Here is a 25,332-nt window from a genome sequence, read left to right as displayed (position 1 = left end):
TTGCCTTTTATAGGGTCGAGTCGGGTTTCATGAAACCCGACTTTCTCAAAAGTCAAGTCGAACGAAATCGACCATCTATCGGGAAAAGTCGAAGGTCCGACTGAAACACGAAACCCAATGCAAGCCAATGGGGAAGCAAAGTCGGCAGGGAGTGGAGGACAGTAAACACACCAACATCCCGGACCGCTTTTTTAAAGTGCGCAAAATCTCTCTCTCGACGCTGCACATATCATCTTGTCGCCCATAGTGTATGTCCTTGCTAAGTGGCTGAAAAAAGTCACGTGCAAGCATTCTGGGAAATCAGACTTTGGCACTCGTTTTGCCGATCGTATGGCCGACTGCACGCTGTGGTCGGGTTTCGGTCGGCGAAACCCGAATTTGCCATAAGTCGGCGACTTATGAATGTGGCCGACCTGTTTCGCTCAACTCTAGTAGTGATGTTTTGGAATGCAGACTTTGATGGAATGGTATGCACGTGTCATGTCGCGTTTGGAGAGCCCCTGATGTGCCTAAACAGTGGATACCCCCACAAGTAACCCCAATTTGGAAACTAGACCCCCAAGGAACTTATCTAGATGTGTGTTGAGCACTTGGATACCCCAAGGGCTTCACAGAAGTGTATAATGCTTGGGCGTGAAAATAAAAAAATCATATTTTTTCCACAAACATGATCTTTTAGTCCCCAATTTTGCTATTTTTCCAAGGGTAACAGGAGAAATTGGACCCCAAAAGCTGTTTTACAATTTGTCCTGAGTAGGCTGACACCCCATATGTCGGAGAAAACTACTGTATGGGCACACGTCGGTGCTCGGAAGGGAAATAACGACGTTTTGGAATGCAGACATTGATGGAATGGTCGGCGAGTGTCATGTCGCATTTGGAGAGCCCCTGATGTGCCTAAACTGTGGAAACCCCCCACAAGTAATAGTTTTCTGCTGGCGACTCGACCATGCAGCCCATTTCTCTTCAAGTACCTCCTTATTGTGCATCTTGAAACAGCCGCACCGCTAGTTTTCAGAGTCCAGTATTTCAACTGATGTTATTTGTGGGTTTTTCTTTGCATCTCAAACAATTTTCCTGGCAGTTGTGGACGACACCTTTGTTGGTCTACCTGACAGTGGTTTTGTTTCTACAGAGCCCCTGATTTTTCATTTGCTAATCACGGTTTGAGCGCTGCTGACTGGCATTATCAATTCCTTGGATATTTTTTTTATCTCTTTCCTGTTTTATACAGTTCAACTACCTTTTCCTGTAGATCCATTGACAATTCTTTTGCTTTCCCAATGACTCACAATCCAGAAATGTCAATAGCTGGATGAAAGAAGCAAGAGTCGGTCTGAATCCCAGAAACTCACTCAGCTTTTATGCACACACACTGATTACAAGCAAACAGGTGACAGGTGAGGATATTACCTTTAGTAGCCATTCAAACCCATTTGTGTCAACTTCTGTGCATGTTGTCAGACCAATATCACCAGAGTATGTAAACTTTTGATCAGGGTCATTTGGATGTTTTGGGTTGTCATTATGATTTAAAAAGAGAAAACACAGGAGTTTGACAATAAATGGCTTCACCCAACCGCTAACCATGAGAGGAGAAAAAGTTTTGGTGTTATCATTCATATTTTCTGAAAAAATGCCAAAAAAGCAGAAAGTCCTCCAGGTTATGTAAACTTTTGAGCACAGCTGTATATACACATTGCCCCACAGCCATTGGCTGGGGAGGAAATAGCAAGTGCACGCGCTGGCACTTTAAGAGGGTGGGAGCTCACGCACACATGCTCTATGGAAATGGTTGGAGGCCCAGCTGGAGTCTCTGCTGGAAGCACGCAGAGCATGGGGAAGGGAAGAACCGACCACAGCACGGGTGAGTGAAATGACAAGTCGGAGACCCTGCCTTTCAGAGCAGGGATCCGGCGTGGTGCTATCAAAGTGCACAAGGAATAGGCTAGGTGTGAGAAGGGAGGAAAAGCTGCATGAAGATAGGTCACAGAAACACAGGAGGGGAGAATTAGAAGACAGAAGCTAAATTGCATTCAGGATGAATTTGCACTGAAGAAATAGACAAACTCAACTGATCAGAACATATCTAGGCAAGTGTGTATTAACATCAATGAACTGAGGTAATAAACATGCAGGAAACCATATACGAGCAAAGACAGATAGATAGCGTAAGGGAATCAGGAAATACGTGCTATGGTTATTGTATACAGTGGGGGAAATAAGTATTTGATCCCTTGCTGATTTTATAAGTTTGCCCACTGTCAAAGACATGAACAGCCTATAATTTTAAGGGTAGGTTAATTTTAACATTGAGATATAGAATATCAAAAATAAAATCCAGAAAATCACATTGTGCAAATTATATAAATGTATTTGCATTTTGCAGTGAGAAATAAGTATTTGATTCCTCTGGCAAACAAGACTTAATGGTTGGTGGCAAGCACAGCAGTCAGACGTTTTTTGAGGTTTGCGCACATGTCAGGAGGAATTTTGGTCCACTCCTCTTTGTAGATCATCTCTAAATCATTAAGATTTTGAGACTGTCACTTGGCAACTCAGAGCTTCAACTCCCTCCATAAGTTTTCTATGGGATTATGGTCTGGATACTGTCTTGGCCACTTCATGAAATTAATGTTCTTCTTTTTGAGCGACTCCTTTGTTGCCTTGGCTGTATGTTTTGGGTCACGGTCTTGCTGGAAGACCCAGTCACTTCCCATTTTTAATGTCCTGGCGAAGGGAAGGAGGTTGTCACTCAAGATTTTACGGTACATGGCTCCATACATTCTCCCATTGATACGGTGAAGTAGTCCTGTGCCCTTAGCAAAATAACACACCCAAAGCATAATGTTTCCACCTCCATGCTTGACAGTGGGGACGGTGTTCTTTGGGTTATAGGCACATTTCTCTTCCTCCAAAAATAGCGAGTTGAGTTAATGCCAAAGAGCCCAATTTTTGTCTCATCTGACCATAGCACCTTCTCTAAATCACTCAGAGAATCATCCAGGTGCTCATTGGCAAACCTCAGATGTGCCTGCACATGTGCCTTCTTGAGTAGGGGGACCTACTTGGTTTTCTTGGTGACTGTGGTCCCAGCTGCCTTGCGATCATTAACAAGTTCCCCCTGTGTAGTTTTAGACTGATCTCTCACCTTCCTCATGATCACACAAAAAACACTAGGAGAGAGAAAGTGCACATCGGGTCTTATCTGATGGTGATGTATATTTAAACCTTAGTTTGCACTCACCTAATTTTCACAATGTTCAAGGTGTATATGAGTCATCAGAGTTTACAGCTGCCGCAGATCCACAAGTCAGGTCACTGACAGGTTCAATGCAGATAAATGAAAAAAACTTGGATATCACCCGCGCTGCTGTAACAATAACAATCCAGGCAAATTGATGATGAACGATGGTTATTTATTTCTCATTTCTCTATGCGTTTCGAAGTCAGAGCGACTTCTTCCTCAGGAGATGTACCCTAATTTCTCTACACATTTTGAAGTCAGAGTGACTGTCTACACGTTTTGAAGTCAAAGCGACTACATCTCCTGAGGAAGAAGTCGCTCTGTCTTCAAAACGCATAGAGAAATGCAAAATAAATAACCATCCATTCATCATCTATTTGCCTGGATTGTTATTGTTACAGCAGCTTGGGTGATATCTACATTTTTTCCATTTATCTTCCTCATGATCAAGGATACCTCAAGAGGTGAGATTTTGCATGGTGCCCCAGATCAATGTTGATTGACAGTCATTTTGTATTTATTCCATTTTCTTGCAATTGCACCAACATTTGTCTCCTTCTCAGCCAGCATCTTACTTATGGTTTTGCAGCCCATTCCAGCTCTGTGCAGGTTTATGATCTTGTCCCTGACATCCTTGTAAAGCTCTTGATCTTGCCCATGTTGTAGAGGTTAGAGTCTGACTGATTAATTGAGTCTGTGTGCAGGAGTCTTTTACAAAGATGACTATGTAAAACAGCTGGATTTAAAGCAAGTAACATGTTGATTTGGAGCGTCTAACTGGTCTGTAGGAGCCAGAACTCTTAATAGTTGGTAGGGGATCAAATACTTATTTGTCACTGCAAAATGCAAATAAATTTATATAATTTATACAATGTGATTTTCTGGGGTTTATTTTTGATATTCTATCTCTCAATGTTAAATGAACCTACCCTTAATATTATAGACTGTTCATGTCTTTGACACTGGGCAAACTTACAAAATCAGCAAGGGATCAAATAATTATTTCCTCCACTGTATATACTGTTGTCTTTCTTACTTCTTTAATGACAAATAATTTAATGTCAAAACTTATGCTTTTCTGGTTTAGGATGTTTTATTTATTTTATGATTCTTAAAATAATTTGTAGAGTCACACGTTGTAGAATGTGTGGTACAAGCAAATTGCAATGTGACGTCATATAGTATATATTATATGATTCCATATACTCAGTAATGTAATATTATTCACTGTACCTGGTAGTATAAACACCTTATCATTTGAGGTGAGAAGTTGTCCATCCTTATACCATGAGATACTGGGTGGAGGCACGGCATTCGTTTCGCAATATAAAGTCAGTGGGTTGTGGACAATAACATCTTTGTTATCTCCATTTCGTGATACATCGCTGTCAGCATTTAGAAGAATTCCAGCTAACTTCAAAAATGTTGGTGGAACTAAAAAATATAAAAAAGTAAAAAAAAGCTCATTTCCTCTTAATGCCATCTAAGCCCTTAAGGTATAATCAAGGCTTCTGGATAATAAAATGCAGCAGAAATGAATATTTATACAAAATGTTACAACTGAAAAAAAATAAAAATGTTTTGTTCATCATAAGAAGGACAAATAAAGAAGACAAGGAAAAAAGCTAAACATAAACCATATAACATGCATTGCTATTCACTGGGCAATTGGTTAGAGTTCAAAGCCCACATACAAACGCAGACTAATGATGGAGGGACAACACAGAAGAATAGAGATAACACTGGACTGCTTTATTCCGTAGATGTAACTATGTGATTTAACCTAAAAGTGACCACCCCTAGTCTACTGAATGATATATCAGACAGAAGTGTAGCTTTATATTTCAGGATGCATATTTACATGCAGGTCTAACCTTGCACAATGACGTCAAAGTCCTTTTCATCCTCCCCAGCAATGTTGGAGGCAACACAGGTGTACCGCCCAGTATCTGATAGCTGGGCCTTATCTGCATGGAGTTTATAGCCATTAATTTCCAGAGGACTCTCAGGACCAAGAGGCTGTTGTAATAAAAACATTTACAGATATATAAGATTTATTAACCCCTTCACCCCCAAGGGCGGTTTGCACGTTCATGACCGGGCCAATTTTTACAATTCTGACCACTGTACCTTTATGAGGTCATAACTCTGGAACGCTTCCATGGATCCCAGTGATTCTGACATTGTTTTCTCATGACATATTGTACTTCATGTTAGTGGTAAAATTTCATTCAAATAACTTGCGTTTATTTGTGAGGAAAATGTAAATTTGGCAAAAATTTTGAAAATTTTGCAATTTTCCAACTTTGAATTTTTATGCCCTTAAATCACAGAGATACGGCACACAAAAAACTTGATAACTAACATTTCCCACATGTTTACTTTACATCAGCACAATTTTGGAACCAAAATTTTTTTTTGTTAAGAAGTTATAAGGGTTAAAAGTTGACCAGCGATTTCTCATTTTTACAACACCATTTTATTTTTAGGACCACATCACATTTGAGGTCACTTTGAGGGGTCTATATGATAGAAAATACCCAAAAGTGACAGCATTCTAATAACTGCACCCCTTAAGGTGCTCAAAACCACATTCAAGAAGTTTATTAACCCTTTAGGTGCATCACAGGAATTTTTTTGAATATTTAAAAAAAAATGAACATCTAACTTTTTTTCACAAAAAAAATACTTCGGGTTCAATTTTTTTATTTTACCAAGGGTAACAGGAGAAATTGGACTGCAAAAGTTATTGTGCAATTTGTCCTGAGTACGCTGATACCTGATATGTGGGGGGAAACGACTGTTTCGGCGCATGGCAGAGCTCAGAAGGGAAGGAGCGCCGTTTGACTTTTTCAATGCAAAATTGGCTGGAATTCAGATCGGACACCATGTCACGTTTGGAGAGTCCCTGATGTACCTAAACAGTGGAAACCCCCTACAAGTGATCCCATTTTGGAAACTAGACCCCCCAAGGAACTTATCTAGAAATGTGGTGAGAACTTTGAACCTACAAGGGCTTTACAGAAGTTTATAATGTACAACGGTACAATTAAAAAATCATATTTTTTCCACAAAAAAGATCTTTTCAGCCCAATTTTTATTTTCCCAAGGGTAACAGGACCCTAAAAGTTATTATGCAATTTGTCCTGAGTACGCTGATACCCCACATGTGCAGAGCTCGGAAGGGAAGCAGCGCCATTTGACGTTTTTGGCTGGAATTGAGATCGGACACCATGTCGCGATTGGAAAACCCCTGATGTACCTAAACAGTGGAAACCCCCCACAAATGACACCATTTTGGAAACTAGACCCCCTAATGAACTTATCTAGATGTGTGGTGAGAACTTTGAACCCCCAAGGGCTTCACAGAAGTTTATAACATAAAGCCGTACAATTAAAAAATCATATTTTTTCCACAAAAATGATCTTTTCACCCTCAATTCTTATATTTCCAAGGGTAACAGGACCCTAAAAGTTATTGTGCAATTTGTCCTGAGTACGCTGATACCCCACATGTGGGGGTAAACCACTATTTGGGCGCATGGCAGAGCTCGAAAGGGAAGCAGCGCCATTTGACGTTTTTGGCTGGAATTGAGATCGGACACCATGTCGCGATTGGAAAACCCCTGATGTACCTAAACAGTGGAAGCCCCCCACAAATGACACCATTTTGTAAACTAGACCCCCCAAGGAACTTATCTAGATGTGTGGTGAGCACTTTGAACCCCCCAGTGCTTCACAGAAGTTTATAACGCCCTGGTGTGAAAATAAAAAATTCGTATTTTTTCCACAAACATGATCTTTTAGTCACCATTCTTTTATTTTCCCAAGGGTACCAGGAGAAATTGGACCCAAAAAGTTGTTGTCCAATTTGTCCTGAGTATGCTGACACCCCACATGTGGGAGAAAACTACTGTATGGGCACACGTCGGGGCTCGGAAGGGAAGTAGTGACGTTTTGGAATGCGGACTTTGATGGAATGGTCTGCGGGTGTCATGTTGCCTTTGGAGAGCCCCTAATGTACCTAAACAGTGGAAACCCCCCACAAATGACCCCATTTTGAAAACTAGACCCTCTAAGGAACTTATCTAGATGTGAGGTGAGCACTTTGAACCCCCAAAGGCTTCACTGAAGTTTATAATGCCAGGGCATGAAAATAAAAAAATCGTATTTTTTCCACAAACATGATCAATTAGTCCCCAATTTTTTTATTTTCCCAAGGGTAACAGGAGAAATTGAACCCCAAACGTTGTTGTCCAATTTGTCCTGAGTACGCTGACACCCCACATGTGGGAGAAAACTACTGTATGGACACACGTCAGGGCTCGGAAGGGAAATAGTGACGTTTTGGAATGCAGACTTTGATGGAATGGTCTGCGGGTGTCATGTTGCCTTTGGAGAGCCCGTAATGTACCTAAACAGTGGAAACCCCCACAATTGACCGCATTTTGGAAACAAGACCCCCTAAGGAACTTATCTAGATTTGTGGTGAGCACTTTGAACCCCCAAGGGCTTCACAGAAGTTTATAATGCCCGGGCATGAAAATAAAAAAATCGTATTTTTTCCACAAACATGATCAATTAGTCCCCAATTTTTTTTATTTTCCCAAGGGTAACAGGAGAAATTGAACCCCAAAAGTTGTTGTCCAATTTGTCCTAAGTACGCTGACGCCCCATATGTGGGAGAAAACTACTGTATGGACACACGTCGGGGCTCGGAAGGGAAGTAGTGACGTTTTGGAATGCAGACTTTGAGGGAATGTTCTGCCGGTGTCATGTTGCCTTTGGAGAGCCCCTAATGTACCTACACAGTGGAAACCCCCACAAATGACCCCATTTTGGAAACGAGACCCCCTAAGGAACTTATCTAGATGTGTGGTGAGCACTTTGAACCCCCAAGGGCTTCACAGAAGTTTATAATGCCCGGGCATGAAAATAAAAAAAAATCGTATTTTTTCCACAAACATGATCAATTAGTCCCCAATTTTTTTATTTTCCCAAGAGTAACAGGAGAAATTGGACCCCAAAAGTTGTTGTCCAATTTGTCATGAGTACGCTGACACCCCATATGTGGGAGAAAACTACTGTATGGACACACGTCGGGGCTCGGAAGGGAAGCAGTGACATTTTGGAATGCAGACTTTGATGGAATGGTCTGCGGGTGTCATGTGCGTTTGGAGAGCCCCTGATGTACCTAAACTATTGAAACTCCCCACAAGTGACCCCATTTTGGACACTAGGCCCCCCACGGAACTTATCTAGATGTGTGGTGAGCACTTTGAACCCCCAAGTGCTTCACAGAAGTTTATAACGCTCGGACGTGAAAATAAAAAAATCATTTTTTTCCACTTTTTTTCCAATTTTTTATTTTCCTAAGGGTAACAGGAGAAATTGGACCCCAAAAATTGTTTTGCAATTTGTCCTGAGTAGGCTGATACCCTACATGTGGGGGTAAAACACTGTTTGGGCGCATGGCAGAGCTTGGAAGGGAAGGAGCACCATTTGACTTTTTCAACTCAGAATTGGCTGGAATTGAGATCAGACGCCATGTTGCATTTGGAGAGCTCCTGATGTGCCCAAACAGTGGAAACCCCCAATTCTAACTCCAACTAGAACCCCAACACACCCCTAACCCTAATCTCAGCTCTAACCCTTACCCTAACCCTAGCCCTAACCCTAACCCTAGCCCTAACCCTAACCCTAACCCTAGCCCTAACCCTACCCTAACCCTAACCCTAGCCCTAACCCTAACCCTAATGGAAAAATGGAAATAAATATATTTTTTTAATTTTATTATTTTTCCTTAACTAAGGGGGTGATAACGGGGGGTTTGATTTACTATTTATGGCAGTTTTTATGTTTGGCGGCTTTCACACGCTAAAAGACACTTTTTATTGTAAAAATAGTTTTTGCATCACCACATATTGAGAGCTATAATTTTTCCGTATTTTGACCCACCGAGTCATGTGAGGTCTTATTTTTTGCGGGGCGAGTTGACGTTTTTATTGGTACCATTTTCGGGCACGTGACATTTTTTGATCGCTTTTTATTCCGATTTTTGGGACGCAGAATGAACAAAAACCAGCGTTTCATGAATTTCTTTTGGGGGGGTGCGTTTACACCGTTCCGCGTGCGATAAAATTGATAAAGCGGTTTTATTCTTCGGGTCAGTACGGTTACAGAGATACCTTATTTAGGTCTTTTTTATGTATTGGCGCTTTTATGCAATGAAAACTATTTTATATAAAAAATAATTATTTTTGCATCGCTTTATTCTGCGAGCTATAACTTTTTATTTTTTCGCTGATGATGCTGTGTGGTGGCTCATTTTTTGCGGGACAAGATGATGTTTTCAGCGGTACCATGGATATTTATATGCGTCTTTTTGATCGCGCGTTATTACACTTTTTGTTTGGCGGTATGATAATAAATCATTATTTTTTGCTTCGTTTTTTATTTTTATTTTTTAAGGGGTTCACTAAAGGGATTAACTAATGGGACAGTTTTATAGGGCGGGTCGTTACGGACGTGGCGATACCTAATATGTGTACTTTTATTGTTTTTTTTTATTATTTCTAAAAAATGGATTTATTTGGGGGAATATTTTTTTTTTTTCTAATTTATTTGGCGATTTTTTTAAATTTATTTCAACACTTTTTTTATTTTTTTTTTTACTTTATTAAATAGTCCCAGGTGGGACATCACTGTCTTGTGACAGATCGCTGATCTGTCACATCACAGATCACTGTGACAGATCAGCGATCTGTCACAGGCACTGCAGAAGGCTTCCTCATGCCTGCGCTTTGCAGGCACTGAGGAAGCCAGCTTCCTGCAGGCCCCCGAAGGCCCCCGTCGCCATCTTGGATTCGGGGGACTGCAGGAAAGGAGCCCCCCGCAGCAGCGCTGCACATTGCGCTGCCGTGGGGGGCTCAGGGAAGCACGGAGGGAGCCCCCTCCCTGCCGATGCTTCCCTTTAACCCCCGGTACACCGCGATCATGTTTGATCGCGGTGTGCAAGGGGTTAACGTGTCGGGGGCGGTCCGTGACCGCCCCTGACACATTGTGCCGGGTGTCAGCTGTGATAATCAGCTGACACCCGGCCGCGATCAGCGGCGCTCACCACGTGGGCGCCGCTGATCGCGGTAGACGTACTATCCCGTCCATGGGCATAGGGGCCCGGGTCCCATGGACGGGATAGTATGTCTGATGTCAGGAAGGGGTTAAACATTGATCTTGCTTCACTTGATTAATTGTCTATCCAAATATCCAGGTACTTGAGAAATCTATTTAAGGAAAGACTATTGCATAGATGTTTGGCATGTACAAACTTGTCACTGAACCATACAGATAGCCTGTACACATTTCTCATCCCATTTCTTCTCATCTCATGTATGAAAATGTTAAGATCTATGTTTTCTAATGAAGAGATTAATCAGTAAAAATGAAATTGGCTGTCTAAAGTTTAGAACCTATCCCCTATCCTTGGGGCTGGGGGTCTGACCGCTGGGCCCACCACCATTCCCAAGATCCAGGGCTCTGAAGAGCCCTGTGTAAATGAAATGGCAGTTGATCATACAAACTTGCTCCCCATTCATTATTAATGGGACCATCAGTGATATACAAGCACTGGTCCTCAGCACTCCCATAAGAATGTATGGAGTGACATTGCACATTTATTGACCATGGCTTCATTCACACAGGAGAGCCCCGGTTCTTGGGATTGGTCAGTATCCCATTAGTCAGACCAATCCAAAAGCTCTTCGGTATCCTATGGATTGGGGAAAATTTCTAAGCTTGAGAATGCTGTTTAACCAAAAAGGAAAAGATTTTAGTAAGAGATGTGCTGAACTATTTGATTTTAACGACAACCTAGTCCAACCCCACCTAGATCCTTCAGAGGTAGATGCTTACTTTCCAGACCTGGTTGAAGGTAACGACCCACATCTCTCATGTAGTCTCATTGCATAGGAAATGAATCTTGCCTAATTTTACTCCTCATGCACAGGTGGTCACAAGAGACTAATCCCAAAGACATTAGTAGAACTGGCCAACAATCCCATTCATAATGTCCTTTTGAATGAGGGTTTCATTATAGCAGTCCTGAGCCAACAACTACAGCATCATCGCTGAGTTTAGGGATTGGCTGCAGTGGTCGCGTGCACTGTGGCCATGACATCACCACCACAGCATATAAAAAACAGCAGCAAAGATCTGGTGCTGGTCCAGTGGTAGGTAGGTACAGAAAAGTTTTTTCTCTCCCTGACAGCCATATGCAGGAGATAAAAATATTTTCTTAGAATACTCTTTCTTTGAAACAGACAATTTTGTTCTGGAATTTGTTATGAAGGACAGCTGTGTTGATGACATCACATAAATCCTGTTCTAGTCATTTCTGTGGCACCATGGGAAAGAATGTAAGGGCGCACTGCAAATACTCAATGAAATAATTAATGTCGTGGGTGCAAATGGTCACATGAAGAGTTAATGCAACAAGAACGGAAAGAAAGACCACATAAAAAATGAACACCACCGATATATATAATAATAACAAGAAAAGCTTTATTGACAACAATATAAATTTAAAAACATGTAAAAACAAAAAGGGAATACAATCCCCCTGTTAGTCCTGATCAATACAATAATGAATTGAGTCTCATGCATATATCATCAGCATAAATAAAGGAACAAAAAAAAAAAAATATTTCCCCTGATGAAGCCGTCTTGATACGGCGACACGCGTTGGGTTTCCTCCCTTCTGCCGTCCTGTCTGTACTGTTGCCTTGGTATGGACCTTTCATGCATTTCATTATACCAGTTTCACATGTGAGCTGTTGCTTCTAACCTTGAGAGGGCTGCCATTCACTGGGCATACTTGGCTGTTTTTCAACAGCGTTGTTTGCCTGATATCTTATTGCCACTTATTTATGTGGCGTCTTTCATGCAGATCCACATTAGTGTGGTTTTCACTTGGTATTATCATGGATTCTTGAATAACATCTGCCTGTTTGATACTTTATTACCACTCATTTAAGTGGTTTTATGTGCGCAGCTCAGCATCCAGTGCGGTTATTTATTCATCTTTATGGGATTGAACCATTTTGTGCACATGTTGTGCGCTGGTCTACATATATTTTTTCTGGACCTTCATCTCAAATATTGTGGATGCTATATATTCTACCAGACTATGTGGCACTTCAGCTGTGATTGACATGTGACCCATGGTATTTTTCCACGTGAAGGCTATTTTATTGTGTGAGTCTCCAGCATTAGGGCGATTTGATCAGGATTGTGCACCATTAGGTGCTCTTTGCTGTAATTATATATTTACAGCTATCATATGGATACACCTTATTGTGGATGTTTTTCCTTTTTTTGTTCCTTTATTTATGCTGATGATATATGCATGAGACTCAATTCATTATTGTATTGATCAGGACTAACAGGGGGATTGTATTCCTGCAACTGAACTGGAAGTGGCCGCGCTTAAACGCTGTGTGATAAATTTGTAAAGCAAACTGAAAATAACAATGAAACTTAAAAGACAGACATTACTCACTGTTGCGGAGACTGGCTGTGGCTAATCATATTGCTCTTTGAATCATGAATATTGAAAAGAACAGTCTCTAAACTGGAGCAAAACCAGGGAGCGTCCTCCCGTTTGCAAAAAGAAACAGCTCCCCGCAAGGGAGCGCGTCCCCCTGAGCAGCAGACAGCCACGGCCGATGGCGCCGCCGAACAGTAGCGTAGTGAGCAAGGGGCGTGACTGGCGGGGGGCGTGAGTTGTGGGTGGTGACATCACCAGTCCGTGCAAGACGAACATGTGCAAGGGCCAATCCTGACGCGTTTCGGGGGAACCGTCCCCCTTCCTCAAAGGTATGGATCTTGCACTACCGCCCACACTCTATATGCCCCTGCCTCCACAAAAAAAAAATGACGCAAACATATCCCATTATATGGCGTAATACCCTCAGACTGAATATTACTAAAAATCAATAAATAACTAAACTTTATTCAGGTAAAACAATTTAAAACCAGGTGCAGACTACTTAAAATCAATTAAATTACGAATAACACAAACTCCACGCCCCCAAAATATTTCAGTTTGTAATTATAATTCCAACAATAATTAATATCCAAAGGGACAATCCTTCTTAACTACGGGAAAGCAAGGAGAGATCTTTTTATTATTATTAATATAGAGAAAAGAACCCTGCATGCAAGGGGAGAGATAAAAAAGGAGGCAATATATAAATAGATCACAAAGCATAAAGTTCAATTTCATGATTAAGCCCATTTGGCACCAAACTGTCCAGTGTAAAAATCCACCTAGACTCAACCCTCGACATACTCTTAATGTAATCACCACCCCTCGGATTTTTTCGAACCTTTTGAATGCCAAAAAAGGTGGACCCCATACCTGTCTTGCCATGTTTCTCCACGAAATGGCGAGACAGCGGATGTCCTAAAAATCCCTTAGAGATATTGTCCAGGTGTTCTTTTATTCTCTCTTTGAGTTTTCTTTTCGTACGACCAACATAAAACTTATTGCAGGGACATTTTACTATATAAATAACCCCCGTAGAATGGCATGTTAAGTTGTCCTTAATATGGAACATCTCAGTTTTTTCCATATTCCAAAAGGTAGTCTGCGTGACTCTCTTGTTTTTCACACGCACACAACATGAACAATTGCCACACGGGGTAAAGCCCCCAGTAATGTTGGAATGTTTCCCATTTAATATATTACTGCCATTTATCAAACCCTTCTTCTGGGTGGGTGCTAACAAATTGCCAATATTTTGGGCCCTTCTATAAACAAACCTGGGTTTTTCAGGTAAAAATTCACCCACCAATTTGTCTTTCTTTAAAATAGGCCAATATTTCTGAATGATCTTAGTAAAAACTCTGGGATTGTTGTGAAATTGAGTAATAAAGGGTAGTTTGCCAATCTCTTGTTTAATATCCGGAATATCCAAGACCTGTTTCTCTCCATTGATCAACCTGCTCCTAGAAGTCGATTTTGCTAAAAGTCTTGCTTGATCTACAATGGATGCATCATACCCTTTTTCTGCGAATTGAGCTTGTAAAAAACTGGCTTCAGTATCAAAATCACTATCCTTAGTACAATTGCGTCTAATGCGCATGAATTGGCTCTTTGGAATATTTGAAAGCCACAAAGGGAGGTGACAACTGTTCATATGAATATAACTATTACAGTCCACCTCCTTATGGTAACATTTGGTATAAATGGAGTTATTTTCCACAAAAATATTAAGATCCAAAAAATTGATATTGGTGGGACTGATACTAGAGGTAAATTCTAAGCCAAACGAATTGTCATTAATCTCCTTCAAAAAAGAGTCTAAACTAGTCTGGGACCCCTGCCAAATAAAGAGCACATCATCAATGAAGCGCCGCCAATATAATAATCCCTCTCTTAAATGGCCATTATAAAAAATATTGGACTCCTCCCACCTTCCAACAAATAAATTTGCATAACTTGGGGCAAATTTTGTACCCATAGCCGTGCCCCAAGTTTGTAAATAAAACTGATTGCAATAAATAAAATAATTATGTTTTAAAATAAATCTCATACTATCTACTATAAATGATATTTGAATGGGGTTGAAAATTTTGAATTTGTGAATAAAATAGTCAGCAGCATCACACCCTTTTTCTTGGTCAATGACAGTGTACAAGGACTTAATATCCAAAGTACCCAAAAAACAATTATGAGCCCACTTCACCAATTCCAAACTTTTGATAGTATCTCTGGTGTCCTTTAAATAAGCCGGGAGCCTAGACACACAAAGTTGTAGATGCGTGTCTACATATTCTGACAGATTTGCAGTAAGACAATTAATCCCAGAGACTATCGGTCTTCCTGGTGGATGGCTGGGATTTTTGTGAATCTTAGGGATGTGATAAAATACCGCTAAACTCGGTGTCCTATTATTAATAAAACAGAATTATTTTTTATTTAAAATACCCAAAGCTTTGCCTCTTTGGGCCAAAACATCCAGTTTTTTGACAAAATGAGAAGTAGGGTCACCAAATAATTTTCTATACGTGACATTATCACTGAGAAGTCTTAATGACTCCTCATGATAACTTTTGCGATCTAAGACCACAATACCTCCCCCTTTGTCCGCCCCTTGAATGACAATATCATTATTATCTTGAAGGCTGACTAAGGCCCTCTTTTCTTCTCCAGAGAGATTCTGAGGAACAAATCTACGGTTCCTATTCTTCATTTTTCTAATATCCATAGAAACCAGTGTCTCAAATGTATAAAAAGCATTTGAATATTCACTAATGGGATTAAACACTGAAGGATTTGCTAATGATGTGTGAATATACTCACTAGGGACCGTACCAGATGAATGGAAACCGGCCATTTGTTTTTTTAAAAAATATTTTTTAAGAGCCAAATTCCGAAGGAATTTTTTCATGCTCACATATAAGTTGAACGGAACAGGCTCTGTGGTTGGAGCAAATTTTAAACCTTATTGGAGGAGGGATTCTTCTTTAGTAGACAAAGTATGTGAACTAAGATTAAAATTTTTTTGACTATGACTGATTATGTTCTTTTTCTTTTTGGTGAGTTTCCTCCCTCCTCTCTTACCACGCTTGACTTTGTATTTCGGACCTGAAAAAAATTTGAATTAATTTTGGAAGTGCCTCCCTTCTTAAAAAACATTGATCCTTTATTCAAGTTCTTTAAAGCTTGAGTTTTTTTACTATTACCCAGATTCCTAGATACCACATTTTTAGAACCCAAGAATCTTGAAAATGGTCTTTGTGTTAAAGTGTTATGGTTCAGAGAATTCCCCATTCTGCTTCCCCCTTTGCCTCCAGGCACCTCCCCGATGGATGTCCTGGAGGTGTCCGTCAGAGGGGGTGGGTCTCTGCCCGTGACTGGAGGAGGGCCTTTTTGTATTCCCTTTTTGTTTTTACATGTTTTTAAATTTATATTGTTGTCAATAAAGCTTTTCTTGTTATTATTATATGTATCGATGGTGTGCATTTTTATTTGGTCTTTCTTTCCTTTCTTGTTGCATTTCTGTGGCACCATATCTTTGGAGACATTCATACATTATGTGAATATGGAAAGTTTCTTTACACATTAACATAAGACACATTTATGTTCATCAGAATTGTAACGTCCATGTGTGAACATGCTCCAGCCATGCCGGCCACATCTACTAGGTGGCACGGCGTTAAGGCTGCGGTTGACACTGGGCAGCGTAAGTGATGCTCAGCTAAATCCCAGGTCTGCTGGACTTGTGCTCTTTCTGCTCTCTGGTTTTGTTTGGTACTTTAGGGGTTAACGTTGATTAGTTTTCTGCAGGGGCCATGGCTATTTAAGCCCTCAGCAGTTAGTCCATGGCTGCCAGTTATAGCTTTGCCTTTAGCCTCTATTTGTATTGTTCTCCTGTATTTGAGTGTCTCCTGTAAGTCACCCCAGCTTGTTCTCTGACTACCTTCTCGCCTGACGATTCTGCCCTTGTTTTTGGATTTTCTGGTTTTTGACACGGCTTTCCTGACATTCCGCTGCCTGTCTGCCCTGCTGGCCTGCAATCCAGCAGCTCTGTCCCTTACAAGAATTATGTCAAGACTTCAAGAAAAGGCAGAAGAAAATATGTTGGTGACTGACCTGTCCATCTTTGTACCATGTGACAGTGGCCCTTGGGAAGGCCTTCACTTCACATTCAAGAGTGACGTTTGTATTAACTTTGACTTTCACCTGCTTTGTAAATGTTCCAAGGTCAGACAGATCATCTTTTTTAATTTGTGGTGGAACTAGAAAAAATGATAACTAATAATAAGTCAGTGTGAACAGTTTGCTTTTACAACAAATACATTACTCAACATTGCCGTTGCTATACCAAAAAGTAAAAGTTGTGGTATTATGTAAATCTTAAGATAGATATATATATACTTCTTAACGATGTACAAATAATAAAAAAATGAAAAATAATTAAAAATATCTCAATTTATTCAGTAGCTAGTATGTGCACCTTGCACAGAAATACACTCACTTACACAACTTGGCTGTTTTCATTGAGGTTATTAGTGGATGTGTGAGGAATGCTCTGACACGCTGGATGCACTTGGGCATGCAAATCATCAAGATCACTGCTGGCAGCTCTCTTTGTAAATGCAGTTAAATTACATCTCACATGTGCTCGTGCTCAATGGGAGACAAGTATGGAGGCAGGCTATGATAGCACGATTAGGCTACACAGACTGCTTAATACTGCACAAGCAACATGAAGCTGCTTATCACTTTTGTGTTGATAAACGGCTCCTGGGACACTTTTGAGAAATGGTAATTGCATTGGCCAGCAACGGCTCTTTATGATTTCTGCTTGTGGTGCTCATACTAGATAAAGGAAGAATTGGTTCCAGCTGCATATAAAATCCTTTTCTTCTTTATTGAAAAAACGTATTAAAATGCACAAATAGCTTATGCGCTCTCCACAGGTGCCATAGCAGACAGAGGCTACGCGTTTCGACCTTGTCGGTCTTTAACCAAGCCATACTAGTACATATACAGCTTATCTCTATATAGAAAATTGTAACCAATCACAACACAATAGTATATCACATGACAGATAAGCAGGTCCTATACAAAATTTAAAAGCATTAACCATGATATTTAAGGTACAACACAAACAGAAAAATGAATGAATAAAAAAATAGAAAAATAAACAACAAAAAAATTAAATTAAAAAATGATGAATAAACAAAAAAAACATGGTAAATTAACAACAATGTAGCATTAAATCATTTCTTTTGTTGCTATTTGTGCATTTTAATACGTTTTTTCAATAAAGAAGAAAAGGATTTTATATGCAGCTGGAACCAATTCTTCCTTTGCCTTGTTCGTTTCCACGTTTGTCTGCACGGGGTTCCGAGGATCTGCGCAGGTGGCTGGTGAGCTGGCTTACTTTTATTTTGTCTTTTATGAAGTTTTGATTGCCGTGCCCCCAGTCCTAGCTCTCCCCAAATATATATTATATATTGGATTATCAATTAAGCCATATAGTGCACATACAGACGGATATCTTTGCATATCCATGATTTTATCGGTATAAAACATGGCTACAGATCTAACCAGGAATCGTTCTGAAAAGGCTGCACACGTTTTTTCCAATGAATCAGATACTATTGCAGGTGTTTCAGATTTCAATTCAAGTCTTTTTAAACTGGAAAAATTGTTAACTAATGAAACAAAAATTTGGTGAACATACCACTCTTAATAATTATCTGGATAAGGAGGTGATTCCCAGAGGCTTGCGTATAAGGAAGTTACCCACTACTGTGTACTCCGATGAGTTCCAAGATGAATGGAATTTAATCCTGAGTAATTGCTCCCTGAATTTGATGAGACTTATTATCAAATATGAAGATGGCAAACTCAAGGATGTCCAACAAGAAATGGATTTTCTTAATTCATCTATGATTGAATTCGAATCACTGGCACAATTTGATTCTTCCATTTCAGCGATGAATCAGAAAATTACAGCTCTGGAGGATGAAATAATGGATCACAAAAAGAGGAAGTTCACTAGAGATCTGAATGATTATGCCACCAATAAAGTTTATGACTGGGGGAATTGTGAAAATATCAACAGATCTCCCAAATCAATTTTAAACTATAGCCATGCTTACCATAAAAAGAAAAATAACAAAAGTAAAGCCACTAAATCGCATGTCTGTTTCACTTCCTCAGATCCGGATTTCTCGGACAATCATCTCAGTGCATCTGATGTGTCTCTAAATGAAAGCTCTGCAAGTAGTTCAAAAAGGACTTACATTGTTCAAAAAACGTAAAAGGCGCAGGGGCAGAAAGCACCGTGGAAAATTTGGGAATCATAACTCGAAAGAAAAAATATCAGAGCAAGTAAATAATTTTACTAACGTGTTGAATCTCTCCTCCAGAATCTTGACACCTGAACATATGCAGATTCTCTCATTGGGTCTTAATTTTGTTCCAGATCAGGACTTTGATTTATTTTCAACAATTTTGGACATTAATAAATTTATGCAAAATGTAACTATTAAAAAACATTTTTTGAATGATTTGGAATCAGAAACAGATGATGACCAACAAAGAAATGAAATCTCAGAAAGGTCTCACAATGAATATAAGGACATGGACTTTAAGGAACAAGTTGCAACAATTATCCTGCAAGCACACACTTTTACTATAAAAAAACCCTTACTTCTATCCGATTCAGTCTAGACCAGATTGCATGAATCGTTTCCAAGACATTGTAGAAAAGGAGCTACACATTTTGTATGACCAGGTTCACATTGGCAATAAAAACCATAGGAATTTTTCCAGAAAACAATGCCAAGCGCTAAATGAATTAAAACAAATGTCGGATCTGGTTATAAAAATGTCGGATAAAGGTGGGGTGGTAGTAGTGCTAAATTCTGTGGATTATTATGCAAAAATGATGGAATTACTTTCAGATCAATTGTTGTATGAAAAACTCAAGGCTAATCCTCTAAATATTTTTAAAAATGATTGCAATTTAGTTATTCAAGAGGGTCTCAGCTTGGGTGCATTAACAAAAAAGCAGGCTGAATTTTTGGAGGTAAAAAATCTGGTCCTTCCAATAATACATGGGGTTCCAAAGATTCATAAAACTGATGGTATCCCGCCCATGTGACCCATTGTATCAGGAATTGGCTCTACAAACGAACACCTGTGTCAATGGGTTGATTCATTGCTTCAACCTTTAGTTCAAAGAACTCCAGGGTATATTAGAGATTCCAAACAAATCCTAGAATTTTTTTCTGAAAAAACTTGGTCATCATCCTACACCTGGCTGTGCTGTGATGTTATATCTTTATACACATGCATTCCCCATGATTTGGCGATACAAGCGCTGCATTTTCACCTTCACAAATTTAGTAACTATTCTGGTGATCTGTAAAACTATATTTTAAATGTGGTGCGTTTTTTGTTGACACAATTTTGCATTCAATGGTGATTTTTTTTTGCAGAGAACGGGTGTGGCAATGGGGGCCAAATATTCACCTTCCCTTGCCAACCTAGTGATGTCCTTTTGGGAATTAGAATATATTTTTTCTTCTAATAATCCTTTCTGCGATCAGAAGAACTGGCATGGCAGATATATTGATGATACGCTTATAGTGTGGGATGGAGATATATCTGCCATACCAGGTTTCATTAACTATTTAAATTCCAACAATTATAATATTAAATTCACACACAAGTATGATTCTGAGAAAATTTCATTTCTTGATCTGGAATTAACTGGCACAAATAATCAAAATATATTTACAAAAACCTTTCATAAACCACTGAGTGGCAACACTTTATTGCATGCCACAAGTAGTCACAGCAGACACACAATTAAATCTATTCCGGTGGGAGAATTCACCAGAGTAAAATGTAATTGTAATGTGGATGGGGATCTAAAGAAGGAATTTGATTTTGTTACAGAAAAATTAAAAAAATCGCAAATATCCATGCTGGGCACTAAACAGAGCACAAAGGATTGTGTAACAAAAAAATCCCACTGATCTGATCAAATCATCAACTAAAAAGCAAGATGAAACTTTAAGAAACAAACCATATATCTGTTTTCAATATAGTCCTCAGTTCACACAGATCAGAAAAATTGTAGCTAAATATCTTCCAATTCTATTTGAAGACGACAAATTAGACAGTATTTTAACCCCTGGTATTAATGTGGTATCAAGAAGGGCTCCTACATTGGGGAACAAATTATCTCCAAGTTTATTTTTTCTGGATAAAAAATCCCCAAAAAATTGGTTGAACTGCACTGGATTTTTTAAATGCGGGTCTAATAATTGTAAGACGTGCAAATGCGGATTTATTTAGCAAAAATTTCTAAAATACAGACAACACGGTCAATTTTAAAATAAAAAAATATATTAATTGCAATTTGACCAATGTCGTATACAAAATAGACTGCAAAGCTTGTAATTTATCATATATAGGTTGTACATCTAGGACACTAAAAACACGAATTAGAGAACATCTTAGTGATATTAATAATACCAACAGTACAGATCGTAATGTATCAGCAGCCTCTCACCATTTCATATCACAGCATGCTCGTAATACAGCGCATTTTTGGGTACAGGGAATAGAACGTGTCACCATAACTTTTCAGGGAGGGGATGCCAGAAGCTTATTGGATCTAACGCTTAAACACTAGAATCCCTGGTGGTCTCAACAAAAGAAATGATTTAATGCTACATTATTGTTAATTTACCATGTTTTTTTTTCATTCATTCATCATTTTTTAATTTAATTTTTTTTTTGCTTATCATTTTTCTGTTTGTTTTGTACCTTAAATATCATGGTTAATGCTTTTAAATTTTGTTTAGGACCTGCTTATCTGTCATGTGATATACTATTGTGCTGTGATTGGTTACCATTTTCTATATAGAGATAAGCTGTATATGTACTAGTATGGCTTGGTTAAAGACCGACAAAGTCGAAACGCGTAGTCTCTGTCTGTTATGGCACCTGTGGAGAGCGCATAAGCTATTTGTGCATTTTAATACGTTTTTTCAATAAAGAAGAAAAGGATTTTATATACAGCTGGAGCCAATTCTTCCTTTGCCTTGTTCGTTTCCAAGTTTGTCTGCACGGGGTTCCGAGGATCTGCGCAGGTGGCTGGTGAGCTGGCTTACTTTTCATTTTGGCTCATAATAGATCCCTAATAAATTGAGATGTTTCAAAAAGGTTGTTTCCTATGATTTCCATAATATCACAACTTTTCTTCCATTAAGTTGCAATTTCAATGATAAGTGTATAGTTTGTAATGAAGGACAATGTAATGAACTTTACCATAGACTTTCAAATTATAATGATGTTCATCCTGTCCTGCCTCATTGGATGCAATGCAGATGTAGCTTCCAGAGTAGTCTTCTTGAGCCTTCAAAATCTGCAGAGTGTGGCCACCTAAAGAAAGGAGCCCAAAGGTTAAGAAGAAGATAGTGGCATGAAGAGTTTAGGCAGCTTGTGAAATTAGAAACTGGGTCTGAGCAGAAAAAGTAAATTAATGTGCATGCAAAATGTAATTGCATATGAACACATGACCTTTACACAGAGAAAACCAAAAACAAAACACAAAACAAATATCCTGGAAAAAAGTAAAAAAATATATTGCAAAAATTGCATGAAGGTAGTAATAATAGTAATAATAAGGGTATTTAGTTAACATAATTTTGATCAAAATAATGTAGAAGCCATCCCGCCACGTCAAGGCAACCCTTGTGGGACAGTCCTAACTCTTGTATTTAAAACCTTTCCACTTGTCAAGTGACGTAAATGTGAACAAGGACAGAGGGACTGAACCACCAGTAATAGTATAGGCCAGACAGGATGGATTTTCCAACTCAGAAACAGGGCGGTCACACCCTTATATGCACAGAATGCACAATGAAACAAATGAGAAACTGGGTCTGAGCAGAAAAAGTAAATTAATGTGCATGCAAAATGTAATTGCATATGAACACATGACCTTTACACAGAGAAAACCAAAAACAAAACACAAAACAAATATCCTGGAAAAAAGTGTGCATTCATTGTGCATTCTGTGCATATAAGGGTGTGACCGCCCTGTTTCTGAGTTGGAAAATCCATCCTGTCTGGCCTATACTATTACTGGTGGTTCAGTCCCTCTGTCCTTGTTCACATTTACGTCACTTGACAAGTGGAAAGGTTTTAAATACAAGAGTTAGGACTGTCCCACAAGGGTTGCCTTGACGTGGCGGGATGGCTTCTACATTATTTTGATCAATATTATGTTAACTAAATACCCTTATTATTACTATTATTACTACCTTCATGCAATTTTTGCAATATATTTTTTTACTATTTTCAAGGATATTTGTTTTGTGTTTTGTTTTTGGTTTTCTCTGTGTAAAGGTCATGTGTTTATATGCAATTACATTTTGCATGCACATTAATTTACTTTTTCTGCTCAGACCCAGTTTCTCATTTGTTTCATTGTGCATTCTGTGCATATAAGGGTGTGACCGCCCTGTTTCTGAGTTGGAAAATCCATCCTGTCTGGCCTATACTATTACTGGTGGTTCAGTCCCTCTGTCCTTGTTCACATTTACGTCACTTGACAAGTGGAAAGGTTTTAAATACAAGAGTTAGGACTGTCCCACAAGGGTTGCCTTGACGTGGCGGGATGGCTTCTACATTATTTTGATCAAAATTATGTTAACTAAATACCCTTATTATTACTATTATTACTACCTTCATGCAATTTTTGCAATATATTTTTTTACTTTTTTCCAGGATATTTGTTTTGTGTTTTGTTTTTGGTTTTCAGCTTGTGAAATTAGCAGTGCTATACAGTATACGTGAGTAAAATAAAAAAAATAAAATTAACTCTTGTATGTGCAGCCAGGATTTATAAATGGATGCTACATGCACACACAGTATGTGAAACAAACAAATCGAGCACATATACACACATACAGTGGCTTGCGAAAGGATTCACCCACTTGGCAATTTTCATGTTTTGCTACCTCAAAACCTAGAATTTCATTGTTTTTTTTGAGGGTTTGCATCAGTTCACGTAAAGAACATGCCTACAATAAAAATAGGTGAACCCGAGCAGTAAAATTCGGTGTCTGTACCGAAGACCTACTGTTCGGGCATGAACACTGAACATGGATTTCGCCAGGAAATCTGTGTTACTATTTGGGTTAAGCCCCCTGAACATCGGGTGTTTGTTGCGCTGTAATATGCATAACAGCGAGGCAAACACTGCTTCTGATCAGCGGTAAAATCATTACCACCAGTCACAGTGCCACGGTTCCCACGCTGTCAGATGACAGCTTGAGCCCGCAGTTGTGATCAGAGGTAAAAAGTTTACCTCCGGTTATTTGTATCGGCTGATAGAACTACAGCTCCCATCAGCTGCCACCTGCTGCCACTAATAATAGTGAAAGCAGGAGCATCAGTTGGGAGAATTCATCAGCCAGTGCCAGAGCTGTAAATAAATAATAAAAAAAACCAGCATGGGTTCCCCTGTATTTTTGATAACCAGACAGAAAAAAAACTCACAGCTGGAGGCTGCAACCCTCAGCTGACAATGTTAGCAAGGCTGGTTATCAAGAATAGAGGGGTCCCCATGCTGTTTTTTAAATTACTTTAATAAATACCAGCTGGGGGCTGGTATTCTCAGGCTGGTAAGGGGCCATGGATATTGCCCCCCCCGCCTAAAAATAGCAGCCCACAGCCACCCAGAAAAGGCATAACTATTACATGCAGCGTCGGACTGGAGCACCTTGGGCCCAGCAGAGAAAATCATTCTTGGGGCATACTATGTAGCTACATAGAAATAAATACAAGATCACCAATTGTGTGGTAAAACACGCTAATATCAGGGTATAATATAAGGTAGTACATGTCTTAATTATGTAGCAGGGGTTGGGGTAGAATCTTAGAGGGGTAGCCCCCTCATAGAATTTAATGTAACCTCTCTCATAGAATATAATGTAGCCTCCCTCATAAAATATAATGCAGCCCCCCTCACAGGGTATAATACAGCACCAATGAAGAGAAAATCCAGCTCAATGATGAAGTGAAAAAACAATTCTTTATTCACTCAGATTTTGACCCTTAGTCATGTGACACCTGAAACGCTTTGATAACGCAATTTTTTGTCCGTACCATGCTGAATTTTATCCTCTATTTTTGCAAAAATCTGAGTGAATAAAGAATTGTTTTTTCACTTCATCGTTGAGCTGGATTTTCTCTTTATTGGAATTCTATATACCACGACACGGCGGTTCCGTGCTCCGAGCCCCATGATGTCCTGATCGGTGAGCTGGATTGTTTTATATTTATATTGCAGCATCCCACAAAATATAATGCAACACCCTCATAAGGTATAACGCAGTCCCCAACATAGAATATAATGTAGCACCCTCATAGGGTATAATGCAGCCCTCTTCATACAGTATAATGCAGCACCACCACAGAATACAGTATAATGCAGCCCCCATAGAGTATACTCTAGCCCCCTCATAGGGCATAATGCTGC

At 39.4% G+C, this 25,332-nt stretch overlaps 1 protein-coding gene across 1 annotated transcript in view; it reads right to left on the bottom strand.

The window, feature by feature from the left end:
* Positions 1–25,332, bottom strand: part of HMCN1 (hemicentin 1) — a 944,468-nt gene that overhangs the window by 417,350 nt on the left and 501,786 nt on the right. The window contains exons 51-54 of the mRNA XM_073582913.1: positions 22,113–22,226; positions 16,905–17,050; positions 5,122–5,266; positions 4,481–4,681 (exon numbers count right to left, since the gene is read on the bottom strand). Of these exons, the coding sequence (XP_073439014.1) occupies positions 4,481–4,681; positions 5,122–5,266; positions 16,905–17,050; positions 22,113–22,226 (606 nt within the window). The remainder of the gene's footprint in view (positions 1–4,480; positions 4,682–5,121; positions 5,267–16,904; positions 17,051–22,112; positions 22,227–25,332) is intronic.

Source organism: Dendrobates tinctorius, unplaced genomic scaffold (assembly GCF_039654945.1).
Source record: "Dendrobates tinctorius isolate UK_male_01 unplaced genomic scaffold, ASM3965494v1 ptg000074l, whole genome shotgun sequence".
Classification (NCBI taxonomy): Eukaryota; Metazoa; Chordata; class Amphibia; order Anura; family Dendrobatidae; genus Dendrobates; species Dendrobates tinctorius.
The sequence above is the reverse complement of the archived record's forward strand: the minus strand, read 5'-3'. Positions and strand labels throughout refer to the sequence as shown.